Genomic DNA, 27,579 nt, shown 5'->3' on the forward strand with positions numbered 1-27,579 from the left:
GGCCAGCCGGAGAGCGCCGGCGGCCATCTTGAGAGGCCACGAGGCCTGATGGCAGAAAAGCGGCACCTGCCGCGGAGGGAGCCCCAGATGCCTCACAATGAGACCGAGGGTCCGATACCCTCTGCACCGGGGCTCTCCCATCCGGAGAGATTGTGAAGGGGGCCGTATTCCCCAGAGCAGGCCCACATCTGAGCACCACAGAGTCCCGGCGGCCATCTTGGATGCAGGCAGGCGAGGTCGGCCGGGCCGCAGGATCCTCCACAGCCCGGAGAAGAGATGCGGAATCGGAGGCCTCCAGATTCTGGACCCGGACGGGTAAGTGAGCGACTTCTGTTGCCGTCTCTATCAGCTCAGGGCACTGAGACAGTGGAGATGGAGAGGTCGGGCGGCCATCTTGACCCCCGGCCTCGGCCCGGATCGAGGCCCGGAGCTGCATCTGGGGTTGTCGCCCGAAGTATTCCCCGATATCACGCTGGGGTGATGAGGGGCAGGTAGGGGCTGCTGCCTTGTGTTTTTTAGTCGTCTTCCCCATGTCTGAGAGTGGATGTCAGCCGATTTTAGCACACTGGGTGAGGAGCTGGAGAAAGCACGTCTTCACTCTCCCATAGCTGGCCACGCCCCCCTACGTATTTTTTTAGTCCCCCTAGGGGACTTCAACCAGCGATCGTTAGATCGCTTGCACGATATACTGCAATACTAATGTATTCAATGAATGGGCAAATATCTCTAGTAAAATTAAAAATGATAATTTGACAAGAGTGGAAAGAGAAAGTCTAGTACGGATTAAATCTTGGAACGACATAGTGATAAAACCAGCAGACAAAGGGGGTAATGTGGTCTTGTGGCCACGACAAATGTATGTGAATGAGGCAAACCGCCAGCTAAGACAATCAGCGTGCTACAAGAAACTCACATTTAACCCTCTATTATCTTTTAGCTCAGAACTTATGCAGATTTTAGAAGCAGCCGTGGATGGTGGGACCATCTCTAAAATTTTGAAAGATTCCCTATACGTAACTGAACCTACTATACCGACTCTATATTTGTTACCGAAAATCCACAAAGACATCAAAAATCCTCCAGGTAGGCCCATCATTTCAGGCTCCGGGGGATTAACAGAGAGAATCGGTAAATGGATTGACTTCCACCTAAAACCATTGGTGGAAGGACTTCCCTCATACCTCAGAGATTCTGCCGATCTCTTGTTAAAAATTGATGGGATTCATCTAGAGCCTGACCACATTTTGGTCACATGTGATGTCGAATCTCTCTATACAAGCATCCACCATCATGATGGATTGCATGCAGTAGAGAGTTTCTTACACATGGGTAATATTGAGAGCGAGATTTCCCAACTAATTTTAACTTTATTGGACTTCGTCCTTAAACATAATTTTTTCACCTTTAATGACTCATTCTACCTACAGCTCCAGGGTATGGCAATGGGGGCAGCTTGCGCCCCATCGTATGCCAACTTATTCCTGGGGCTGTGGGAAAGAGATCTGTTCATGTCAGATCGGATGCCATCGATGAGTCGAGTGCTCTTTTGGGCCCGATTCATCGATGATATCTTCTTGATCTGGCAGGGCACTCAAGACTAACTATCCTTGTTCATCAAAACATTAAATCAAAATGCTCTCAACATTAACCTTACGTATAAATGGAGCTATCAAAGCATAGATTTTTTGGATATCATTATTAAACAAGACACCAACAGTTTCTTGCAGACTGACCTCTACCGCAAAACAACATCAACCAATTCGTTGCTACATGCCACGTCGTCACATCCACGACATGTTATTGAAGCAATTCCAACCGGTCAATTTCTTCGCGTAAAAAAAGATTTGTTCAACCACTGAAGATTTCAAGATCCGATCGAATGAATTAAAAGAGAGATTTGCCCAGAGGGGATATAGCCACCGAAACATCCACAAAGCCTACTATCGAGCCCAACAAACTCCACGTGATCAACTTCTAAAAACATCTATCAAAAATCAACATGAGCATAAGGTGAGGTTTATAACAACATATAACTCACGTTGGGTAGAAATGCGCAATATCTTAAACAAATTTTGGCCAATCCTTCTAACTGATCCAACACTACAAAAGATACTACCTGATTATCCAGCTATGGCACCTCGCAGAGCGCGCAATTTGCGCGACTCTATAGTACATAGCTACCTAACACCAGTTAAACCAGGAAAAATCTTTGGCACCAAAGGCCCAAAATGGGACTGCAAACCAGGTGGAGATTGCCTTAGTTGTCCCAATATCGAACGCTCTCAGTCCTTTACTGACTCTAGTGGTGAGAACCAATTTAAAATCTGTTGGCCGATTACTTGTAGAACGAAGGGAATAATTTACCATGCCACCTGTCCATGTCCAAAAATATATATTGGCATGACTACTCGAGAACTTCGAGTTAGAGTTAGAGAACATGTCAGAGATATTGAGAATGCCAAAACAATGGAGATACTAAAAACAATCCCTAGACATTTTCTACTTCATTATTTTTTTTCAAACATATGGACGATTTTCTATTTGAATCTCGATTTTCTTATTGCTATTAAATAAACTGAAAAAAAATGACAAGAGATAATTTAATAAATTATTTTGTTTATATAAATAACTTTTTAACATATATTACTATAATTGTACGTAACTTCACAACTTTTAAACCTGTGCAAATCCTTTTTTTTTATCAGAAATACAATTGGAAAAATGTTTATTGATTATAACTTCTGTTAATCAGTTTCCGGGGCAGAGAGGCACTAACATTCCTCTCTGCCCGTCACCACCTCAGCCAGTCTCCGACATTGCAAGCGAGAGCAGTCTGCATTGCAGCAGGGCCAGGAAGATATCACCGAGTGGGCAGTTTAGGGCGAGATTATATTATAGTGTCTGAAGTCTGAGCAGGACACTGCAGGACTGGCCCCACGATGGTGTTTAAATTAAATTACATTAAGGCTTCATTCACACAAGCGTGACAGATTTACGCTAGTAAAAACCGTGCGTAAATCTGGTCCTTGTGCGTTGCGTTGTGTAGTGCATGTGACAACAATCTCTCGTATTCTTCATATGTCTGAGCTGTGGGGCTGTGGGGTGGGATGGAAAGACGGAAGCTTAGTCTAATGAAAAAAAAAACATCTCAGCCCGGCTATGTTTTGCATAGACCTATATCAAGTCTGCCAAAAGGATGTGGGAAAACGTGTTATGGTCTGATGAGACCAAGGTTGAACTTTATGGCCATAATTCCAAAAGGTATGTTTGGAGCAAAGCCAACACTGCACATCACCAAAAGAACACCATGCCCACAGTGAAGCATGGTGGAGGCAGCATTATGCTTTGGGGCTGTTTTTCTGCAGCTGGAACAGCTGGGCTTTAATCAAGGAGGAGGAAATTATGAACAGTTCCAAATATCAGCTAATATTGGTCCAAAACCTGCAGGCCTCTGTTAAAAAGCTGAAGCTGAAGATACATTTCACCTTTCAGCACGACAACGACCCAAAGCATACCTCCAAATCAACAAAAGAATGGCGTCACCAGAAGAAGATCAACGTTTTGGAATGGCCCAGCCAGAGCCCAGACCTGAATCCCATTGAAAATCTGTGGGGTGACATGAAGAGGGCTGTACACAGGAGATGCCCTCGCAATCTGACAGATTTGGAGCGCTTTTGCAAGGAAGAGTGGGCAACAATTGCCAAGTCAAGATGTGCCATGCTGATAGACTTCTAATCAAAAAGACTGAATGCTGTCATAAAGTCAAAGGGTAATTCACCAAAATATTAGTTTAACACCTTCCTGCTCCTGGACGTACTATTAGGTCACGATGAGCACATCGTTTGCGCTCCATGACATAATAATAGTACATCCTGCATGAAATACAGCGCCATTCGCGCCGGGAGCGTTCGTGAGCTGTGATAGCTGCTGTTTCCGACAGCAGGCTATCACAGCTCAATGTGCTGGGACCAATCGAGATGGTCCCACCTCGGCGATCGCCGCTATTGGTTAATCACTGACTAGCTGGCCAATAGCGGCGATCATGGTCTTCACTTCCTCTCCCTGACATCAGTTCCTGCAGCAACCGCCCTGAACGTCTCTGTTGGGAGTTAGAGAGGCGTTCAGAGCGGTTGTGAGCAGAGAGAGAGAGAAAGTCAAAAAAGTTTAAAAAACACTTTTTTCTGCTTCCCACATCCCCCATCCACTTCCCACTCCTGTCCTCTTCCTTCTTGTGTTCCCCAACGTTTTTGGTCAGTGATCTCCAATCACTAACCACTTCTTAGTCTTGGGATTTTTTTTTATTTTTTTTTATTTATAAAATATATAAAACAAAAAAAATATATTAAAATTAGCAAACAGTTAGTTTAGACAATTCAACTACTTAGTTTAGTATTAGGGTTAGTTAGTGTCAGGGAACTGTCAAAAAGCGTACATTGGTATAGCGTCAGGGAATTTAGCGTCAGGAATCTGTCACCGTAGTTAGGTTTAGCATTAGGGACCCATCACCGTAGTTAGGCTTAGCGTCAGGGAAGTTCACATAAAATCTAGTTAGGTTTAGTGTCAGGCACCCATCACCGTAGTTAGGTTTAGCAACAGGGAAGCTCGGAATAATCTAGTTAGGTTTAGCGTCAGGGAAACTTGGAATAATCTAGTTAGATTTAGTGTCAGGGAATAGTCATCGTAGTTAGGTCTAGTGCCAGGGAAGTTCACATAAAATCTAGTTAGGTTTTAAGAACCCCCGCCCTAGTTAGTTGTAGTGTCAGGGAATTCCACTTGTTCTCTACTTTAGGTAGCAGCCTATTGCTCCCAGTTAGGGATTTTTTTAAAAAAATTTTTTTGCTGTATACCAAATACATTTTATACGTGTCTAAGCACAACAAACATGTCCCAACGGAAATGTACTGCCAAAGAGGCATATTTATTTATTGCCTCCGACACAGACTCATCGGATGGTGAGACTCTGTTTTATTTGTCGACCTCCTCATCCAGTGATGAAGAGGAGGGACACCCTAGGAGACGCCCTAGGAGACGCCCCAGGACCACCACCACAGTTGAAACGCCCGAGAGAAGTGATTCCGCAACAATTGAAACCCCTGAGCGAAGTGACCCCATTTGGATCCCCACACCAGACAATTATGAACCCCAAATGCCTGAGTACATGGGCAGCCCAGGGATCAAATTGAACACGGCAGGGCTCAGTGAGATGGACTTTTTCAAGTTCTTTTTCACTGATGCGTTTATACAGGGTAGGCCATTTATATGGATACACCTAAATAAAATTGGAATGCTTGGTGATATTAACTTCCTGTTTGTGTCACATTAGTATATGGGAGGGGGGGAACTTTTCAAGCTGGGTGTTGACCATGGCGGCCATTTTGAAGTCGGCCATTTTGTATCCAACTTTAGTTTTTTCAATGAGAAGAGGGTCATGTGACATCAAACTTATCGAGAATTTCACAAGAAAAACAATGGTGTGCTTGGTTTTAACGTTACTTTATTCTTTCATGAGTTATTTACAAGCTTCTCTTTGTTTACAGCCATTGACATGTCGCATTCCTGGATGAACAGTTTCCTGGAAAGTGGATTGGTCGTCGTGAGCCAGTTGAATGGCCCCCTAGGTCTCCCGATCTGACCCCCTTAGACTTTTATCTTTGGGGTCATCTGTAGGCAATTGTCTATGCTGTGAAGATACGAGATGTGCAGCAACTGAAACTACGGATACTGGAAGCCTGTGCTAGCATTTCTTCTGCGGTGTTGCTATCAGTGTGTGAAGAGTGGGAGAAGAGTGTTGCATTGACAATCCAACACAATGGGCAGCACTTTGAACACATTTTATAAGTCGTCAGAAACTTGTAAATAACTCATGAAAGAATAAACTAACGTTAAAACCAAGCACACCATTGTTTTTCTTGTGAAATTCTCGATAAGTTTGATGTGTCACATGACCCTCTTCCCATTGAAAAAACTAAAGTTGGATACAAAATGGCCGACTTCAACATGGCCGCCATGGTCAACACCCAGCTTGAAAAGTTTCCCCCCTCCCATATACTAATGTGCCACAAACAGAAAGATAATATCACCAACCATTCCCATTTTATTTAGGTGTATCCATATAAATGGCCCACTGTAATGACGGGGGTGGGGAGACAGACAAGTGAGCCCTAATCTACCCGCAACTCAGTCCCTGCCTACTTGCAACGACCCGCCCTAGGCGACGGGGTACAACTGGGCGACAGTCCCTACGCTCAATAAGTGCACGACAGACAAACAGACAAGGGTACACAGAGCTAGGGGGAGAAAGGGGCAGTTGCCCACGGCAACACCGTGAGCAACAAGAGAAGTAAACAAGCCGAGTCAAACCAGGAGTGTACGCGGTACCAAACGCAGAGCAGGAGAGTAGTCAGCAAGCCGGGTTCAATATGAAGCAAGGATAATAGTACAAGACGCTGCAGCAGGGCCAGGAAACAAAACGAAAAGAATCACAAGCAAAGGAGGAACAGGAAAGGCAGGTATAAATAGACAGAGGGCGGGAGCTAGTTCCGTCTGGCCAGGCTGTGATAGGTTCTCCCACTCCTAAGCCTGCCACCCTGAGTGGTGGAAGATGGAGTCAGTCTCACAGACATAGAAGCAGGTGCAGACTGATTATCTATGGGCGTTAACCCCGAAGCTGTGCCTGGCAGATCCTTTACACCCACCCTGTAGAGCTTATGGTGTCCCAAACAAATTTATATGCCCAACAGTAGATTACGAAGAACCCCACATCATTTTATGCCCAATCCCACAGGTGGACTCCTGTAGACGTAGCAGAGTTGGGCAAGTTGTGAGGACAGCTCTTGAACATGGGTCTTCTGAAAAAGCCATCCATTAGGGCCTACGGAGCACAGACATCTTATACCACACCCCGACGTACCGCATGGCCATGTCCAGGTGGGCAATACTTCGCTTCTTAGATTATGCTGATAATGAGAAGTGCCCACGCCGAGATGACCCCAGTTTTGAACGTTTATATAAATTAGGACCCCCTATTAAACCATTTTAGTGCCCGGTTTGCCCAAGCATACACCCCCAAGAAGTGTATTTCTGTTGATGTGTCCCTGGTACATTTTAAAAGTAGGCTTCAATTCCGCCAGTACCTGCCAAGTATGAGGGTAAGGTAAGGGGTGAAGATGTATAAGCTGTGCGAGAGTGCATCAGGGTATACTTACAAATTTAGGATATATGAAGAGAAGGACACTAATATTCAACCCCCAGAATGCCCCCCACCTAATGGGAGGTAACACAAAAATTGTATGGGATATGGTGCACCCACTGCTGGACCACGGTTACCACCTCTACCTGGATAATTTTAATACCAGCATCCCACTCTTCAAGTGCCTCGCTTCCAAAAGTACATGCGGCACTGCTAGAAAAAATCTGAGAGGCTTCTCTAAGACACTGCTTGGGCAAACACTCAGAAGGGGTGAGAGCAGGGCACAACCCAGCAGCAACATATTGTGTGTCAAGTACAAGAACAAGAGAGATGTCTTTGTATTGACAACTATACATGGTCCCACGATTACCCTTGAACCAGTACAAGGTACCAGTACAGAGACCTCCAAACCAGACTGCATCCTAGACTACAATAGGTACATGGGAGGGGTGGACTTGTCAGATCAAGTCCTGAAGCCCTATAGCGCCATGCGGAAATCGAGGGTGTGGTATAAGAAGCTGGCTGTTCACATCATACAGATGGCATTGTACAATGCGTTCATGCTACATCAATGTGCAGGCTAGAGGGGAACTTTCCTGGAATTTCAAGAGGTGGTTATCAGGAACCTAATTTTTAGGGACCAGGAAGGGGTGGCCCCCAGTACTTCTAGAAGCAAGGCCACATGCATCGTACTAGGGCAACACTTTCCAGGAGAAGTTCCCCAAACTGGTGGGAAGGGAAAGAGTCAAAAGAGGTGCAGCGTCTGCTATAAGAGGGGGATAAGGAAGGACACAATATACCAATGTGATACGTGTCCCGAAAAACCAGGGCTCTGTATGAAAGATAGTTTTAAAATTTACCATACTTCCCTTGATTTTTAAATTACCCTGATGCACTCCGCACAGCTTATACCCCTCATATTTACTTCTGGGCCCTACCGTGTGCCCAGGCGGCAGATAACAGCCACATGTAGGGTATTGCCATACCTGGGGAACCCACATTACAGCTTATGGGGTGTATATCTCCGGTGGCACATGCTGGGCACACTATATCGGACACTGACATGGCATATATATGTATAAAAAATTGCAAATCTCACTCTGCACCATCTGCTGCGCATTACATTTCACACAATAACTGTGGGGTCAAAATGCTCATTACACCTCTAGATGAATACCTTAAGTGGTGTAGTTTTTAAAATGGGGTCACTTCTCTGGGGTTTCAACTGTACTGGTACCTCAGGGGTTCTGAATACATGACTTAGCACCAGAAAAGCTCCAGTAGGCCAAATGGTGGTCCTACCCTTCTGAGCCCTCCCATGGGCCCAAACTGCAGTATTGTCGCACTCAGGAGAAATTGGGCACCAAAATGGGGTATTTTATTCCTTGTGAAAATAAGAATTTTTTATTTTTTTTATTTCACATCGCAATTCAAATACGTGCTGTGAAAAAACTGTGTGGTCAAAATGGTCACAACAACCATAAATTAATTCCTTGAGGGGTCTAGTTTACAAAATGGGGTCACTTCCGGTGGGTTTCTATTGTTCTGATACCTCTGGGGCTCTTTTGGGGGATTTCTTCTGTTTTGGTACCACAAGACCTCTTCAAACCTGGCATGGTGCCTAAAATATATTCTAATAAAAAAGAGGTCCCAAAATGCACTAGGTGCTTCTTTGTTTCTGAGGCCTGTGTTTTCGTCTACAAGCACACTAGAGACACATGTGGGACATTTCTAAAATCTGCAGAATCTGGACAATACATATTTAGTAGTGTTTCTCTGGTAAAACCTTCCGTGTTACAGAAAATTTTTAATAATATTGAATTTCTGCAAGAAAAATGAAGTACAGTAAAAAAATAGTGTAGCACCGTGTTAGCCAGAAACAATATGTAATGTCAAATACTTTTGTGTCAAAAATGAACAAATGTATAGTAGTTATGATACCTTTATTGGCTAACCATAAAAGTTCTATATGCAAGCTTTCAGAGCCCATAGGCTCCTTCTTTAGGCAATTTACAAATTTGTAAATTGCCTGAAGAAAGAGCCTGTGTGGTCTGAAAGCTTGCATATAGAACTTTTAGGCTGGTTCACACGACCTATTTTCAGACGTAAACGAGGCGTATTATGCCTCTTTTTAAGTCTGAAAATAGGGCTAAAATACGTCGGCAAACATCTGCCCATTCATTTGAATGGGTTTGCCGACGTACTGTGCAGACGACCTGTCATTTACGCGTCGTCGTTTGACAGCTGTCAAACGACGACGCGTGAAATGACTGCCTCGGCAAAGAAGTGCAGGGCACTTCTTTGCAACGTAATTTGAGCCGTTCTTCATTGAAGTCAATGAAGAGCAGCTCAAGATTTACGAGCGTCAAAGACGCCTTGCATATTGCGAGGAGGAGCTTTTACGTCTGAAACGACGCAGCTGTTTTCTCCTGAAAACAGTCTGTCTTTTCAGACGTAAAAGCCACTTCTCGTGTGCACATACCCTTATGGGTAGCCAATAAAGGTATCATAACTACTATACTTTTGTTCTTTTTTGACACAAAAGTATTTGACATTGCAAGAAAAATGAAATTTGCACATTTCACCTCCACTTTGCTTTAATTCCTGTGAAACCTTAAGGGGTTAAGAAACTTTCTAAATGCTGTTTGAATACTTTGAGGGGTCTAGTTTTTAAAATGGGATGTTTTATGGGGGTTCTAATACATAGGCCCCTCAAAGCCACTACAGAACTGAACTGGTACCTTAAAAAAAAGGCTTTTGAAATTTTCTTGAAAATATGAGAAATTGCTGTTTATGTTCTAAGCCTTGTAACGTCCTAGAAAAATAAAAGAATGTTCAAAAAAACTATGGCAATCTAAAATAGACATATGGGAAATGTTAATTAGTAACTATGTTGTGTGGTATAACCATCTGCCTTACAAGCAGATACATTTAAATTCAGGAAAATGCTAATTTTTCCAAATTTTCTGTAAATTTAGCCATTTTTCACAAACACTGAATGTATCGACCAAATTTTACCACTAACATAAAGTCCAATGTGTCACGAGAAAACAATCTCAGAATCGCTTGGATAGGTAAAAGAATTCCAGAGCTATTTCCACATAAAGTGACACGTCAGATTTGAAAAATGGGCTCTGAGCCTTAAAGAGGCTCTGTCACCAAATTATAAGTGGTCTATTTTGTACATAATATGATCGGCGCTGTAATGTAGATTACAGCAGTGTTTTTTATTTAGAAAAACAATCATTTTTGACGGAGTTAAGAACGATTTTAGCTTTATGCTGATGAGTTTCTTAATGACCAACTGGGCGTGTTTTACTTTTTGACCAGGTGGGCGTTGTGGAGAGACGTGTATGATGCTGACCAATCAGTGATCAATCAGCGTCATACACTTCTCTCCATTCATTTACACAGCAGCATCGTGTTCTTACTAGAACACGATGTGCAGCCACATACACACACATTAACGTTAATCATGTGTCCTGACAATGAATAGACATCACTACCAGCCAGGACGTGATGTTTATTCACAATCCTGACACTTCTCTAACGTTTGAGTGATACTACAGCACAGCACAGCGAGATCTCGCTGTAAGTGACAGTTTACAGCGTAATCTCGGTAGACTACGCATGCTGTACAGTAAATTTCACAGAAACGTTAGAGAAGTGTCAGGATTCTGAATACACATCCCGTCCTGGCTGGAGGTAATGCATATTCATTGTCCGGACACTTGATTAAAGTTAATGTGTGTGTATGTGGCTGCACATCGTGTTCTAGTAAGAACACGATGCTGCTGTGTAAATGAATGGGGAGAAGTGTATGACGCTGATTGGTCAGCATCATACACTCATCTGTACAACGCCCACTTGGTAAAAAAGTAAAACACACCCAGTTGGGCTTTAAGAAACCCATTAGCATAAAGGTAAAATAGGTCATAACTCCATCAAATATGATAGTTTTTCTAAATAAAATACTGCTGTAATCACATCATGTACAATATAGGGCACTTATAATGTGGTGACAGAGCCCCTTTAAGGCCCAAATTAGGCTTCATCATTAAGGGGTTAAGGGTGTGAATATTTATGCAACCACATTATTTTTGTTCTTTATTTTTATTTTTTTACCCTAAAATAATTAAGTTTGTTTTTCAATACAATTGTACAGATTATAGGTGACATTAAAGGTGGAACATTTCTGAAATTATTTATATTGGATTGATTTTGTAACATGACAAAAACCTAGCATTTTAACAGGGGTGTGTAGACTTTTTATATCCACTGTGTATATATATATATATATATATATATATATATATATATATATATACACACACTACCGTTCAAAAGTTTAGGGTCACTTAGAAATGTCCTTATTTTTGCATGAAAAGCACAGTTTTTTTCAATGAAGATAACATTAAACTAATCAGAAATACATTCTATACATTGTTAATGTGCTAAATGACTATTCTAGCTGCAAACGTCTGGTTTTTAATGCAATATCTACATAGGTGTATAGAGGCCCATTTCCAGCAACCATCACTCCAGTGTTCTAATGGTACATTGTGTTTGCTAACTGTGTTAGAAGGCTAATGGATGATTAGAAAACACTTGAAAACCCTTGTGCAATTATGTTAGCACCGCTGTAAACAGTTTTGCTGTTTAGAGGAGCTATAAAACTGACCTTCCTTTGAGCTAGTTGAGAATCTGGAGCATTACATTTGTGGGTTCGATTAAACTCTCAAAATGGCTAGAAAAAGAGAGCTTTCATGTGAAACTCGACAGTCTATTCTTGTTCTTAGAACTGAAGGCTATTCCATGCGAGAAATTGCCAAGAAACTGAAGATTTCCTACAACGGTGTGTACTACTCCCTTCAGAGGACAGCACAAACAGGCTCTAACCAGAGTAGAAAGAGAAGTGGGAGGCCCCGCTGCACAACTGAGCAACAAGACAAGTACATTAGAGTCTCTAGTTTGAGAAATAGATGCCTCACAGGTCCTCAACTGGCAGCTTCATTAAATAGTACCCGCAAAGTCAGTGTCAACGTCTACAGTGAAGAGGCGACTCCGGGATGCTGGCCTTCAGGGCAGAGTGGCAAAGAATAGGCCATATCTGAGACTGGCTAATAAAAGGAAAAGATTAATATGGGCAAAAGCACACAGACATTGGACAGAAGAAGATTAGAAAAAAAGTGTTATGGACAGACGAATCGAGGTTTGAGGTGTTTGGATCACACAGAAGAACATTTGTGAGACGCAGAACAACTGAAAAGATGCTGGAAGAGTGCCTGACGCCATCTGTCAAGCATGGTGGAGGTAATGTGATGGTCTGGGGTTGCTTTGGTGCTGGTAAAGTGGGAGATTTGTACAAGGTAAAAGGGATTTTGAATAAGGAAGGCTATCACTCCATTTTGCAATGCCATGCCATACCCTGTGGACAGCGCTTGATTGGAGCCAATTTCATCCTACAACAGGACAATGACCCAAAGCACACCTCCAAATTATGCAAGAACTATTTAGGGAAGAAGCAGGCAGCTGGTATTCTATCTGTAATGGAGTGGCCAGCGCAGTCATCAGATCTCAACCCCATAGAGCTGTTGTGGGAGCAGTTTGACCGTATGGTACGCAAGTAGTGCCCATCAAGCCAATCCAACTTGTGGGAGGGGCTTCTGGAAGCATGGGGTGAAATTTCTCCCGATTACCTCAGCAAATTAACAGCTAGAATGCCAAAGGTCTGCAATGCTGTAATTGCTGCAAATGGAACATTCTTTGACGAAAGCAAAGTTTGAAGGAGAAAATTATTATTTCAAATCAAAATCATTATTTCTAACCTTGTCAATGTCTTGACTATATTTTCTAGTCATTTTGCAACTCATTTGATAAATATAAGTGTGCGTTTTCATGGAAAACACATAATTGTCTGGGTGACCCCAAACTTTTGAACGGTAGTGTATATATATACATATATAGTGTAGAATGGTGTTCAAAAGTGGAGACATCCTTCAGAAAAAATGGTCAGGTTTAACCATGGACCTGATCTGAGGTAATCCACTGATCAGGACCCCTCTGTTAGCCAAAACAGAGATCAACTGTAAAAAGTAGCACCTGCTTTCGCAGACTCAGCGCGATCATATATAACAATTGAATTAGAGTCATGTAATACTACATCTTCCCTGCAGCGACCAAAACATCCGGCGGATAACAAACCTGATCATGATTTCATCAGCCTAACCAGCAGCAATTAGCTGATCACAGGGCCATCTTCCTTTTATGACTGGGTTTGTCCAGTTAGGATAACCCTTTTAATATATATATAAAATAAAGATATCAAAGTTTATAAGAATCTGTTCTTTGAAACAGTGACTGAGAGTTTTCCACTTGGTATTCCCCCTCACTGGTTGTTAAAGAGGACCTGTCATGGGTTTTTTCTTTTTAAACCACATACCTCGCCTTATTCCTGGCATCATCTCGACTCCAGCTCTGTCATTTTTCTTTTTCTTTTTGTTTTAATCTCCCATTGTCCCGCTACTGCCCTTGCTTCGCTTGGCGCTTAATATGATAATTATGAGTAAATATACAGAGAGGAGGAGACCTCATCTCCCCTCAGTAGGCCTCCGGCATCACTGTGACACTGTCCAATCACAGCGGACAGGCTCACAGTGATGTAGAAGACCCGCTCTGGTGGGAAAACGTCACAGTGATGCAGGAGGCAACGACATACTGGGGAGAGAAGGGGTCTCCTTCTCTCTGTACCTTTATGCAAAATTAGCATATTAGGCTTCAAGCAGAGAAGGAGCCGTAGCGGAACAACGGGAAGGCCAAATAAAAAAATTAAACCGCTGGAATTGAGAGGTCGGCAGGAATAAACTGAGTTATGCGGTTTTAAAAACAAACAAACATAACAGGTCCTCTTTAAGCAGAAAAAAATAAAAATTCAGCTAACTCTTAAAGAAGTTGTCCGGTGAAATAAAATTGATGGCCTATCCTCTGCATTGCCCATCAATATCTGATTGGTGGGAGTCCGACTACCTCATGAGGAAGCTACAACAGCGAAACGCACGTTGGGGCGCCATTATACCAGGCTACACTCTTGTGGACTATTTCACCTTTTCCATCTCCATGGGTAAGATCGTTTTCTACTATGATATGTCATTTCAGGCAGATCTTTTGACTAACACCACGGAACATGCCAGGATACTTCTTCTCTTTGAGTCATTTTTACTTAAAGTAACAGCTTATTTTTAGTGTGATGTTTCCTCCTAGTGTCTCTCCTACTACTTACTGATTATACTAGGACCTTTTTTGGCACTCTTATTACATTTTCTATATGAACTTCACATTTCTATAGTATAAGCGAGACACTACGATGATACATCATTGATCTAAGTTTTCTTACTGCCTGGTGCATTCATGTTCAATTGTGTGTTCAATACAGCAAACCCGTGGCAATATTATTATCTTTGAATGGTCCACACATGGTATTTTAGATCCTTGTATCATTCTTTTATCTGTGTTGTGTATTATTTTGTATTGAATAAAATTTTTTACTTATTTCTATTATTTGTGGCGCTGTGACTCCTCGTTCTCATTTTTTTCGCTCAAGATTTATTGGAGTTATGCTACGTTGTACATAGAGCGGACAGACACACGGGGAGAGCGGAGAGACACAGGGGGAGAGCGGACAGACACAGGGGGAGAGCGGACAGACACACAGGGAGAGCGGACAGACACAGGGGGAAAGCGGACAGACACAGGGGGAGAGCGGACAGACACAGGGGGAGAGCGGAGAGACACAGTGGGAGAGCGGAGAGAGACACAGGGGGAGAGCGGAGAGAGACACAGGGGGAGAGCGGAGAACCACAGGGTCAAAGCGGGGAGACACAGGGGCAGAGCGGGGTTACACAGGGGCAGATCAGGGAGACACAGTGGCAGATCAGGGAGACACAGGGGGAGAGCAGGGAGACACAGGAGGAGAGCAGGGAGACACAGGGGGAGAGCAGGGAGACACAGGGGGAGAGCAGGGAGACACAGGGGGAGAGAAGGGAGACAGGGGGAGAGCAGGGAGACACAGGGGGAGAGCGGGAAGACACAGGGGGAGAGCAGGCAGCCATAGGTGAAGAGCGGGGAGACACAGGTGAAGAGCCGGGAGACACAGGTGAAGAGCCGGGAGACACAGGTGAAGAGCCGAGAGACACAGGTGAAGAGCGGAGAGACACAGGGGGGAGAGTGGGGAAACAGGTGCAGAGTGGGGAAACACAGGGGGAGAGCGGGGAGACACAAGGGGAGAGCGGACAGACACACAGGGAGAGCGGACAGACACACGGGGAGAGCGGACAGACACACGGGGAGAGCGGACAGACACACGGGGAGAGCGGACAGACACACGGGGAGAGCGGACAGACACAGGGGGAGAGCGGACAGACACAGGGGGAGAGCGGACAGACACAGGGGGAGAGCGGACAGACACAGGGGGAGAGCGGACAGACACAGGGGGAGAGCGGACAGACACAGGGGGAGAGCGGACAGACACAGGGGGAAAGCGGACAGACACAGGGGGAAAGCGGACAGACACAGGGGGAAAGCGGACAGACACAGGGGGAAAGCGAACAGACACAGGTTGAAAGCGGACAGACACAGGGGGAGAGCGGAGAGACACGGGGAGAGCGGAGAGACACAGGGGGAGAGCGGAGAAAGACACAGGGGGAGAGCGGAGAGAGACACAGGGGGAGAGCGGAGAGAGAAACAGGGGGAGAGCAGAGAACCACAGGGTCAGAGCGGGGAGACACAGGGGCAGAGCGGGGAGACACAGGGGGAGAGCAGGGAGACACAGGAGGAGAGCAGGGAGACACAGGGGGAGAGCAGGGAGACACAGGGGGAGAGCAGGGAGACACAGGGGGAGAGCGGGAAGACACAGGGGGAGAGCAGGGAGACACAGGGGGAGAGCGGGGAGACAGGGGGAGAGCAGGAAGACACAGGGGGAGAGCGGGAAGACACAGGGGGAGAGCAGGGAGACACAGGGGGAGAGCAGGGAGACACAGGGGGAGAGCAGGGAGACACAGGGGGAGAGCAGGGAGACACAGGGGGAGAGCAGGGAGACACAGGGGCAGAGTGGCACTTACTTAAGACAGCACACTGAGTACCTCATCTTTAATTATTATTTTTTTATCGGTACACTATACATAAAAGGTTGCCGACCCCTGGGATAGGCCATCAATAGCTGATCAGTCGGGGACTGACTCCAGGGTACTCCGCCGATCAGCTGTTTTGAAGGGGGTGCATCGCTCACACGAGCGCTGCTTCCCCTTCAATTCGACCTGCTCACTGTGAATCGTCGACGCACATGTAGCGGCAATTCACAGGTATTGCAGCCTTCTTCTCTCATTGAAGTGAATGGGAGAAAAGACTGCAATATCTATGAATCACTGCTTCATGTGTGTCGACGATTCACAGTGAGCAAGTAGATATGAAAAAGAAGCCGCGTTCGTACGAGAGCTGGAGTCCCTTCAAAACAGCTGAACCGCAGGGGTCCCGGGAGTCGGACCCTGGCAGATCAGCTATTGACGGCCTATCCTGATGATAGACAGAAGGAGAATATCACAGCACTGGAGACCCAAAGCAATATGCAATATAGTGAGTGCAAGTCTCAAAGGGACCTGATCCAGAGTCCCACAAATGGAATCTAAGTAAAAAGCAGCTAGGCTGTACATTCAAGTAAACTGGAATTTTATTCACCCACAGGTGCGACGTTTCAGTCCAACAGGACCTTTCTCCTGAGGATAGGCCATCAATTTAGACAAGCAAGAAAACCCCTTTAATCTCAGTTGTTAAAGACAGAGTATCTAACATTATGCTTCATGAAAAGCTATATTCAATGAGGACTGACACGATGAATCAGTCGATTATATGGGTACCCCCTGGTATATTCCGCTCTCTCACTTCTTAATTTATTATTTGAGGATATTAAAATTGTATGCTTTTTACATAGTGATTGGACGGCTACTTAGCCATATTCTTTCCGTTTATTTTTTAATACCCTATTTTATTTATTTTTATTCCAACATATGGAGATTTGTTTTCCTTGGATTCATCTTATATTTTATTTTACTTTTTGTCTGTTCACGGTGATCATTGAACAATAATTTATATGTACAACGTATACCCCATCTTATCGTTGCATCATCATTGAGTTTTTTTCTACATTGTATTGTGAATTTACTTATTCATCACCCCCTGCGAGAGAAACATGTACATTTTCCTATTTTTGTCTTTCAATAAAGACCAATTGAAACTAATAAAACTTGTCAGCTCTCCTCTGGTAAATACTGACCAATCAGAGCCCCCCCTAGAGGTGGCATCACTGCCAAATGGCTGCGATTGCACCGACCGACCAATTGCAGGGATCACCGATGCGGGTGGGGCGCGATGGTCCCCTGGGTGATTAGCAGAGCTGGCCTGCTGTCAGGGACCGCAGTCATCTTTATTTCGTCACCGTGCCATTAGACACGGTGACCGCTTCCAGCCGTGCAGTAACTGTACGGCGCTTTGCAGGAAGCACTTCCTGACAGCGCCGTATATATACGGCGGATGTTGGGAAGAGGTTAAGGCTGGATTCACACGAGCACATTACGTCCGTAATGGACGGACGTATTTCGGCCGGAAGTCCCGGACCGAACACACTGCAGAGAGCCGGGCTCCCAGCATCATACTTATATACGATGCTAGGAGTCCCTGCCTCGCTGCCGGACAACTGTCCCGTACTGTAATCATGTTTTCAGTACGGGACAGTAGTTCCACGGAGAGGCAGGGACTCCTAGCATCGTACATAACTATGATGCTGGGAGCCCGGCTCTCTGCAGTGTGTTCGGTCCGGGACTTGCGGCCGAAATACGTGCGTCCATTACGGACATAACATGCTCGTGTGAATCCAGCCTAAAGCAGACCTGTCAGTAGAGTTGAAATGTCTGCATTTACAGACATGTTTCAAGAAGATACATTCATTTTGTGCTAGTACTATATATTGGCAAAAACCCAACAAAAAGCATTAATCTATATAGGGGCAGTGGTAACATATAAAGCAATAAATGTACAGTTGTGTCAGGTTTGTACAGTTCCTATTAAATGTCACAGAAAAATAAGAAATGAAATATCCCATTTCTCAGAATTCAGCACTATAAGATTATACATTAGGTATATTTTTGTGACATTTTCAGCCATGCCCACAAATAGGATATTGGCAAACAAAGTAATAAAGTTATGAACATATATTATTTACATATAATACACATGTACATGCACCATTTTCTGCAGAACTACTACTCAAAATTATTTTCTGTGTCGTATTGAATAAATGATCCCTCTATATATAGCCAGTATAAACATATAAGAAGCCACAACAAACACTAGTCATAGGCTAAGCTCCCACCACTGCATTACCTAAGGTCAAGTTTAACAGTGACTAATATGCTAAAAAATAAACTTATATACTAGTCTAAAAACACAGACACAGACACTGCTTTTTATTTCATCACTGCTCTTTACATTCTGTATTTTTCATGTTTTAAGTCACAGTATAGCATAACTTGGGCAATAAAAGAGGAACCATGAAAGTCTTCATTCCCATTTATTGGAATACTTTGGGGGAATGTACACAGAGAAGGTACTGTGGAGAAGGAACGTGTTCGAGTATTCAGTGATACATGTGAAGTACACACGGCTAGATCCTGTCCTTGCACAATGGTAGGATGTAGGGAGTTTCCACAGCCTTAACTTTCTTGTAAAGCTCATTAGTACAACCTTCATTCTCTCGACTCATCCATTATATAAAGAATCCCACCTGGACAAACCTTAAAGTAAACTTAGGCCGGGTTCACACGTAGCGTAAATACTGCGCATTTTCCGCAATCCACAGCGTATGACAGTAGCAGCAAAGTGGATGAGATTTCAACAAATCTCATCCACACGCTGCATAAATAACCCGCCGAAAACTTTCATAAATTGACATGCGGTGCGTTTTTTAATCCGCAGCATGTCAATTTATGTTGCGGAATCGCTGCTTATCCGTTGCGGGTTTTCCCCATGGAATTCAATGGAGAGGTAAAACACGCAAAAAATAGAAGATATAGTGATTTTTGCGGCGGAAAAGCTGCAACTCAGAAAAATAAAAATCTCATACTTACCCAGAACTCTCTGGTCTGCATCCAGCCCGGCCTCCAGGGATGACTTTTCATCCCATGTGACTGCTGCAGCCAATTACAAGCTGAAGTCATATGGGATGAAACGTCATCCCAGGAGGCCGGGCTGCAATACATCAGAGACTTGTTGCCATGGTTACGGCCGGGATAAGTATGAATGGTTGTTTTTTCTAGCGCTGCCTTCAATAACGGAAATTCCGCCTGAAAAACGGAATGTGCTGCGGGTTCTAGGTCGGATGCGCAGCGTAGTTTTACGCAGCTTATCCGACCCGTGTGAACATGTCCTTACGGTTTAGAACAGCATAAACAGCATTTCCCTAATATAACGTTATGTTATATCAGTTGGATAATAACCTGAGAGGGCAGTGGTAAATTCAATATCACACTATTGCCATGTCAGCGCCGCCATCTTTATATCTCTCCCGTAATCCTATTAATGGGCTGCTCATGAAGACGGTTATGATGCTTATTCACATTGCATTCATAGAATACAGGCTGCTGTATACAAAGTTATTACTGCTATAATATTATATTAGGGTATTAATCCTTCATATAGGTTTCAAAAATTATTCTAAATCAGGGCTCCACTTTAGGGGTATTGATAACATTGATAACAGAGGTACACTGCAGATTACACCCTAGAGGCAGATCTCTTTCAGGGGAACCCACTATATGAAATGGGGTGGTCCAAATAGGACAGATTGGTCTCCAACAGTAGTAGTAGAACATGGAGGCTAGAATCTGACAACCCGTGGGCACCGAATCCATACAGAAATGTGGGGTGTGCCATGTTCTTAAAAATCGAAAATTATTAAACATATACCAAGATACTAATCCCAATAATATAGAAAGACAATGTTCACTCGTTACCAATTTATTTAGTAAATAATCCATGGCACGGAATCTGCAAGTGGACATTGTAATTCAATGGAGATAATCCACAACTTTTCAGTGCAGAGTCTATGGCAATAATGAACATGCTTTGGTTTTTAAAGCTTTGGTTTATTATTCCACGCGGATATTTTCCGGAGCATGTGAATGGGGAATGAAATACCCCATTAACATGCATTCCTGTCAGGATTTAGGCCGGAAAAACTGAACGTGTGAACATGGCCTACCGCTTTCTCTGTGAGAATGACTGAACGCAGACCCCCAAAGTTTACCGGTTATATCAGTACCAATTATTATGATTCTATTCAGTCAGATAATAGAACCACAGCACCACCAGAGATTCAGGATACAAGTAACCAGTACCCGCGATGATGGACATCACACGGCCATCTATGGCGTTTAATGCGTTGCGACCAATGTTTGCACATGCCCCCTTTTAGGTATCTGCACTGAGACATTTGGTTGCAGCCAATGTAAGGGTATGTTCACACGACAGCGCAAAAAACGTCTTAAATTACGGAGCTGTTTTCAGGAGAAAACAGCTCCTGAATTTCAGAGATTTTTGCATGTACTTGCGTTTTTCGCGGCGTCTATTACGGACGTAATTGGAGCTGTTCTTCATTGGAGTCAATGAAAAACGGCTCCAAATACGTTCCAAGAAGTGTCCTGCACTTTTTTGACGCGGGCGTAATTTTGCGCGCCGTCTTTTGACAGTGACGCGTAAAATTACACCTCGTCTGCACAGAATATCGTAAAACTCATTGCAGGCAATGGGCAGATGTTTGCAGACGTATTGGAGTCGTCTTTTCAGGCGTAATTCGAGGCATAAAACGCCTCTATTACGCCTGAAAAGAGGTCGTGTGCATATACCCTAAGAGGTAAGTGCAGGCTGGGTTTTTATGGGGGCATATCATAGTGGTGTGTGAATGGCTATTTTTTTACCTGGTAACACTAGGGCCAATCAAAAAGCGTCATAGGAAGATTTTCCCTAGGTGGGTTTCCCGCTTTAATGCGGGAGGTTGTACCTCTGGTACTGCTGGACGGCCATACATTCACGAGGACATAGGTGAACACAGGTGCGAGGGCACAGTCGTCTCCTCAGTCCGGCCCAAACATGGCCATCTCAGTCTTACCTGTCTCATAGGCAGCGCCATGCAGAGAGCCGCCATAATCCACAGTGAAGCGGTGAAAAGTGCCGAGCTCCTCATGTTCCGTCCTGCTTCCCGCTATCTTCGGTTGTCCCTTGGTGTATGATCCGACATTAACAGTGACATTTACCGCTGTCCTCCTCTCCCATTACATGCCAGCAGTCTCTCAAGTGTCCACTTCAGCCGCCGCTCCCTACCCCGCACCACATAAATATACACGAGTCCTAGTAGTGACCTGACTCCCCCGGACAAGCCGTCACAGGAGATGTCACTGATGTCTGTGGGTTTCGATTTGACTGAAGTTCTATGGAGAATGCTCAGACTCCTGTTACTTCCTTCTATGGCTCCCCCTCATTATCCGTTCCCAGATGCATTCCCTGCCCTCGTCCCCGCCTCACCCCGGCCCTCACACAAGAGGAGGAAAACAAGCGACACTTTTGTAGTGATGCAGGGGCCAGTCTTCCACATGTGCTGGATCATATCCTGCCTTCCTAAACTCTGTAGAAATAGCAATTCTATCATATACTGGCTAGAAGGAGCGTTTCCATTATAAAAGTAGCACAGCTCCTATCCTGACTTCTCAGCCCCCTAAACCGCCACCATGCCGTAATACTGAACTGTCTAGGTCCATGAGCGTACATAGAAATCAAAGGTCCCCACAGCAAAAGTCTGAATTGGGCCCCCAATCGCTACCACCCGTCAGCACGCTGTAGACCATACGGGTGACTGCAGCACTGATCAGACGCAGTCAGCGGCAGAATAAATATTTACATTCAGTGACCCACAGGAGCCCTCTTCTCTGACTAGTGTCGTCCTCTTTCCTTTTTATCTGGTCCAGACCGCCATGACTACTCCCGACCACGACTTCTTCTCTGCAGAGTTTACCGCTTAAATGTCTTCTGCTCTTCACTTTTGCTGCAAATCCACACACTGTGCACCTGAAAAAACCAATGCCACATATAGAGCCCCCTAAAAAAAATGTTCCACAATGTACCCCCTGAATAAAAAATATGTCCCACACTGTGCCCCATATACAAATATGCCCCACAATATTCCCGATAAATAAAAAAAATATGGCCCTAAATAAAAATTGTCCATCACTGTGCCCCCTGAATTAACAGTGCCCCACACTGCTACTTAAATTAAAAATGCCCCAAATTGTGCCCCCTGAATTAAAAGCCCCTCAACAGCAAGGAATGGAATACTCGCCTGTCAGCAATCCATCTCCGCTCCTGCCATTCCCACACGCTGCTGCCACACAGGCTTATCCAAAATGGTGCAAGTGGGGCGATAATGTCTTCGGCCACCTGCATCACAAATAAAGCGCCTTGCGGCGGTGCAGGGGGCCGAATACGGGTCTCTTGCACCATGCATTGTCGGAAACATTTTCAATTATATCCGTGTCTTAAGGACAGGAATACAATTGGTTTGAAGGGCCGGTCATCAATAATGGGGGGGGACAGGGGACGAGTCAGGGCTATTTGGCCCTGGGCCCCATAGCAGTGGCGTGGTCTGCCTCCATTGGAGGTATGCCCCTGCATAGGTCTATAAAGATGCCCCTGTGTATACTGGCTGATGCAGCATAACCTTTAAAACAACGTGCCCTGTATTCAAATTACCTGCAAAGAGTCATCTAAAGCTTATGTCAGACCTCGTGGCCTTTGTTAGGCCCCTGGCTGCTATGGTAACCCATCAGTTCATCGCAGAATGGAAATGGGCTAACAAGAGAGAGCTGCACCCCGTAATGACACAATTTTCATCATTTACATACTGTACACCAACACAATGGAAGTTGCAGTATATTATGTTTTTAACTACTCCTATTAACCCCTTTCTAATGGCTTAGATGGCGTGGTCACTATTGACTGCAGCATCTAAGCAGTTAAAAGGCCAGGATCAGAGTTATCTCCGATTCCTGCCATTGTAGTAAGGTGATGGTTGTTACAAACTCTATACTTCCCCTTCCCGGGTATGATGTAACTACGTCAAATTTTGGGAAGGGGTTAATATCTCTTTATAAAGGTCGGAGCTCTGTTTTTCTGATACAGAGCTCCAAATTCCCTCCATAGACAGAGTAAAATTATAAAATTCTGCTGCCTGCAGCCTCCACAGAGAGAGATTACTGCATACTGTCTTATTATTGACCTAGTGTTCACTGTAGGCAGCAGAAGTTTGTAATTTAACTATAGACTGGTGCAGGATATTTGGAGCTCTGTATCAGAAAAAAAAACCGTCTCGCCATTCTATTAACCCTTTCAAGACCGAGCTCATTTTGACCTTCATGACCAGCCCCATTTTCTCAAATCTGACATGTGTCAATTTATGTGTTAATAACTCTGGAATGCTTTTGCCTATCCAAGCGATTCTGAGATTGTTTTCTCGTGACATATTGTACTTTATGTTAGTGGAAAAATGTGATCAATAAATTCATTGCTTATTTGTGAAAAACACCAAAATTTTGAGAAAATTTGCAAAAATTATGATTTTTCTCATTTTAAATGTATCTGCTTGTAAAACAGATAGTAATACCACACAAAATAGTTACTATTTTACATATTCCATATGTCTACTTTATATTTGCATTGTTTTTTGAACATTATTTTATTTTTCTAGGACGTTACAAGGCTTAGAACTTTAGCAGCATTTTCTCACATTTTCAAGAAAACTTCAAAAGGCTATTTTTATAGGGGCCAGTTCAGTTCTGAAGTGGCTTTGAGGGCCTTATGTACTAGATAGACCCCATAAATCACCCCATATTAAAAACTGCACCCCTAAAAGTATTCAAAACCGCATTCAGAAAGTTTCTTAACCCTTTAGGCGCTTCACAGGAATTAAAGCAAAGTACAGGTGAAATGTACAAATTTTATTTTTTTTGCTGAAATTCATTTGTAATACATTTTTTTCTGTAACACAGAAGGTTTTACCCGAGAAATGCAACTCAATATTTATTGCCCAGATTCTGCAGTTTTTAGAAATATCCCACATGTGGCCCTAGTGCGCTAATTTACAGAAACACCGGCCTCAGAAGCAAAGGAGCACCTAGTGGATTTTGGGGCCTCCTTTTTTTAGAATATATTTTAGGCGCCATGTCAGGTTTGAAGAGGTCTTGTGGTGCCAAAACAGTGGAAATCCCACAAAAGTGAGACGGTTTTGGAAACTACACACCTCAAGGAATTTATCTAGGGGTATAGTTAGCATCTTGACCCCACAGGTCTTTTGCTATATTTATTGGAGTATGTCTGTGAAAGTGAAAATCTACTTTTTTTCTGAAAAAATATAAAAAAAAATAATATTTGCAAGGAATAAAGATTAAAAAGCACCCCAAAACTTGTAAAGCTACTTCTCCCGATTATGCCAATACCCCATATGTGGTACTAAACTGCTGTTTGGACCCACGGCAGAGCTCAGAAGGGAAGGAGCGCCATTTGGATTTTGAAGCGCAGATTTTGCTGGATTGTTTTTCAGTGCCATGTCGCGTTTGCAACGCCCTGGAGGGAGCAAAACAGTGGAATCCCCCCAAAACTGACCCCATTTTGAAGACTACACCCCTCAAGGAATTTTTCTAGGGTTATAATTAGCATTTTGACCCCACAGTTTTTTTGTGGAATTAGGCCGTCAAAATGAAAATCTTCTTTTTACAATGAATAAAGTAGAAAAATCACCCCAAAATTTGTAAAGCAATTTGTCCTGATTTCAGCAATACACCATATGTGGTAATAAACGGCTGTTTGGACCCACGGCAGGACTCAGAAGGGAAGGAACAATATTTGGCTTTTGGAGCTCAAATTTAGCTGGAATGGTTTTCGGGTGTCATGTCGCATATGCAAAGCCCCTGAGGTACCAAAACAGTGGAAACCTCCCAAAAGTCCCTTTAGGGGACTGGAACGAGCGATCATTAGGTCGCTGATACAATACACTGCAATACTAATGTATTGCAGTATAATGTCATTTTACAGGCTCCTGTAACAGCGCGATCGCTGTTCCTGTCCGTTAGTCCCGGGTGTCAGCTGTAATACACAGCTGACACCTGCAGAATATGGAGCGGGCGCAATAAAATCACTTTTCTATAAAATTATTTATTTTTTGTGTCACCATATTCTGAGAGCCATAATTTTTTATTTTTCCGTCAAAAAAGCGGTGTAAGGGCTTGTTTTTTGCAGGACGGGTTGTAGTTTTTATTGGTATTATTTTGGGGTACATGTGACATTTTGATCACTTTTTACTCTATATTTTGGGAGGGTTGATGACCAAAAAATAGTGATTCTGACATTGTTTTTTAATTATTTTTTTTGCGGTGTTCACCGTGCGGGAAAAATAATATTATAGTTTTATAGTTTGGGCCGTTATGAACGCGGTGATACCAAATATGTGTGCTTTTTTTAACATTTTCATTTTTTTCCTATAATAAAAGACTTATTATAGGAAAAAAAGCATTTTTTGTTTTTGTAACTTTTATAACTTGTTTTTACACTTTTATAAAACATTTTTATTACTTTATTTTTTACTTTTCACTTGAAGACTGGCAGCACTGATCGCTGCTATAATACATTACACTACCTACTAGGTAGTGTAACGTATTATAAACTGTCAGTGTGACGCTGAGAGTCACACTGACAGGAAGCTTATGAGGACCTGCCTCCGGCTGGTTCTCATAGGCTGTCGTGCACTGCAGACCCGGGGGCTGTTGTATGGCCCCCGGTTCTGCCTTATAACCGACTGCAGCACCCGCAATCGGTCCCCGGGAAAGTTTGTTGTAGCAACAAACTTTCCAGTTTGTTATAGCAACAAACTTTCCAGTTCGTTGCTACAACACACTTTCCCTGCGATCACATGACCGGGACCTGAACTAATCAGGTCCCAATCATATTTCCGGGACCAGAGGCAGGTGATAACAGCGCGATCCGGGTGTCAGCACTACTCTGAGACACCCGGATCGTGCTTTTAACACCCACCGTGAATTCACGTCGGCACTGCACAGAGCCCAGCAAGTGCCGACGTGAATATACAGTGGGCGGTCGGGAAGCAGTTAAGATAATCGGATCCAGAAGTATTTGGACAGTAACACAATTTTCATAATTTAGTCTCTGTACACCACCACAATTGATTTTGATACAAAGGAATGAAGATGTAAGTGTAGACTTTCAGCCTTTTTTTTTTTTGTTAACTTTATTAAGACTTCATATCAAACCGCGGTACAAAATGGGGAAGTACAAAACAATATTACATACAGAAAATAGCACAGCAGAACAAAGTGTACAAGGTAAATTTTAGGCCGGATTCACACGAGCTTGTGCGTTTTGCGAGCGCAAAAAACGCATAGTTTTGCATGCGCAAAAGGTCCGTGTGTCATCAGCATATGGTGCTCAGCTGCGTGATTTTCGCGCAGTTGGCATCATTATGACACCCTGGTTTTATGTTTACAAACAGAAAAGCACGTGGTGCTTTTCTGTTTTCACTCATTTATTTTACTGCTCGCACCCGGAAGTTAAATGTTAAATGTTTTATGACACATTAAACTCATGGATAGTATTGTGTCTAAGGCTGGGTTCACACGACCTATTTTCAGACGTAAACGAGGCGTATTATGACTCGTTTTACGTCTGAAAATAGGGCTACAATACGTCGGCAAACATCTGCCCATTCATTTGAATGGGTTTGCCGACGTACTGTGCAGACGATCTGTCATTTACGCGTCATCGTTTGACAGCTGTCAAACGACGACGCGTAAAAATACAGCCTCGTCAAAAGAAGTGCAGGACACTTCTTTCAGACGTAATTTGAACCGTTCTTCATTGAACTCAATGAAGCACAGCTCAAAACTTACGGCTGTCAGAGAAGCCTCGCAAAATGCGAGGAGGAGGAATTACGGCTGAAATGAGGCAGCTGTTTTCTCCTGAAAACAGTCTGTCATTTCAGCCGTAAAAGCCTCTCATCGTGTGCACATACCCTTAGGGTATGTTCACACGGCCTATTTACGGACGTAAATAGGGCGTTTTTGCCCCGAATTACGCCCGAAAATAGCGCCTCAATAGCGCTGACAAACATCTGCCCATTGAAAGCAATGGGCAGACGTTTGTCTGTTCACACGAGGCGTATATTTACGCGCCGCTGTCAAATGACGGCGCGTAAATAGACGCCCGCGTAGAAGAAGTGACCTGTCACT

General features: G+C 43.8%; 1 protein-coding gene across 1 annotated transcript in view; it reads right to left on the reverse strand.

Moving 5' to 3' along the window:
- Positions 1-21,746, reverse strand: part of TNFRSF11A (TNF receptor superfamily member 11a) — a 125,363-nt gene extending 103,617 nt beyond the window's left edge. The window contains exon 1 of the mRNA XM_075826722.1: positions 21,402-21,746. Coding sequence (XP_075682837.1) covers positions 21,402-21,476 — 75 coding nt within the window. The 5' untranslated portion in view covers positions 21,477-21,746. The remainder of the gene's footprint in view (positions 1-21,401) is intronic.
- Positions 21,747-27,579: the final 5,833 nt, after the last annotated feature.

Source organism: Rhinoderma darwinii, chromosome 5 (assembly GCF_050947455.1).
Source record: "Rhinoderma darwinii isolate aRhiDar2 chromosome 5, aRhiDar2.hap1, whole genome shotgun sequence".
NCBI classification, from domain to species: Eukaryota; Metazoa; Chordata; class Amphibia; order Anura; family Rhinodermatidae; genus Rhinoderma; species Rhinoderma darwinii.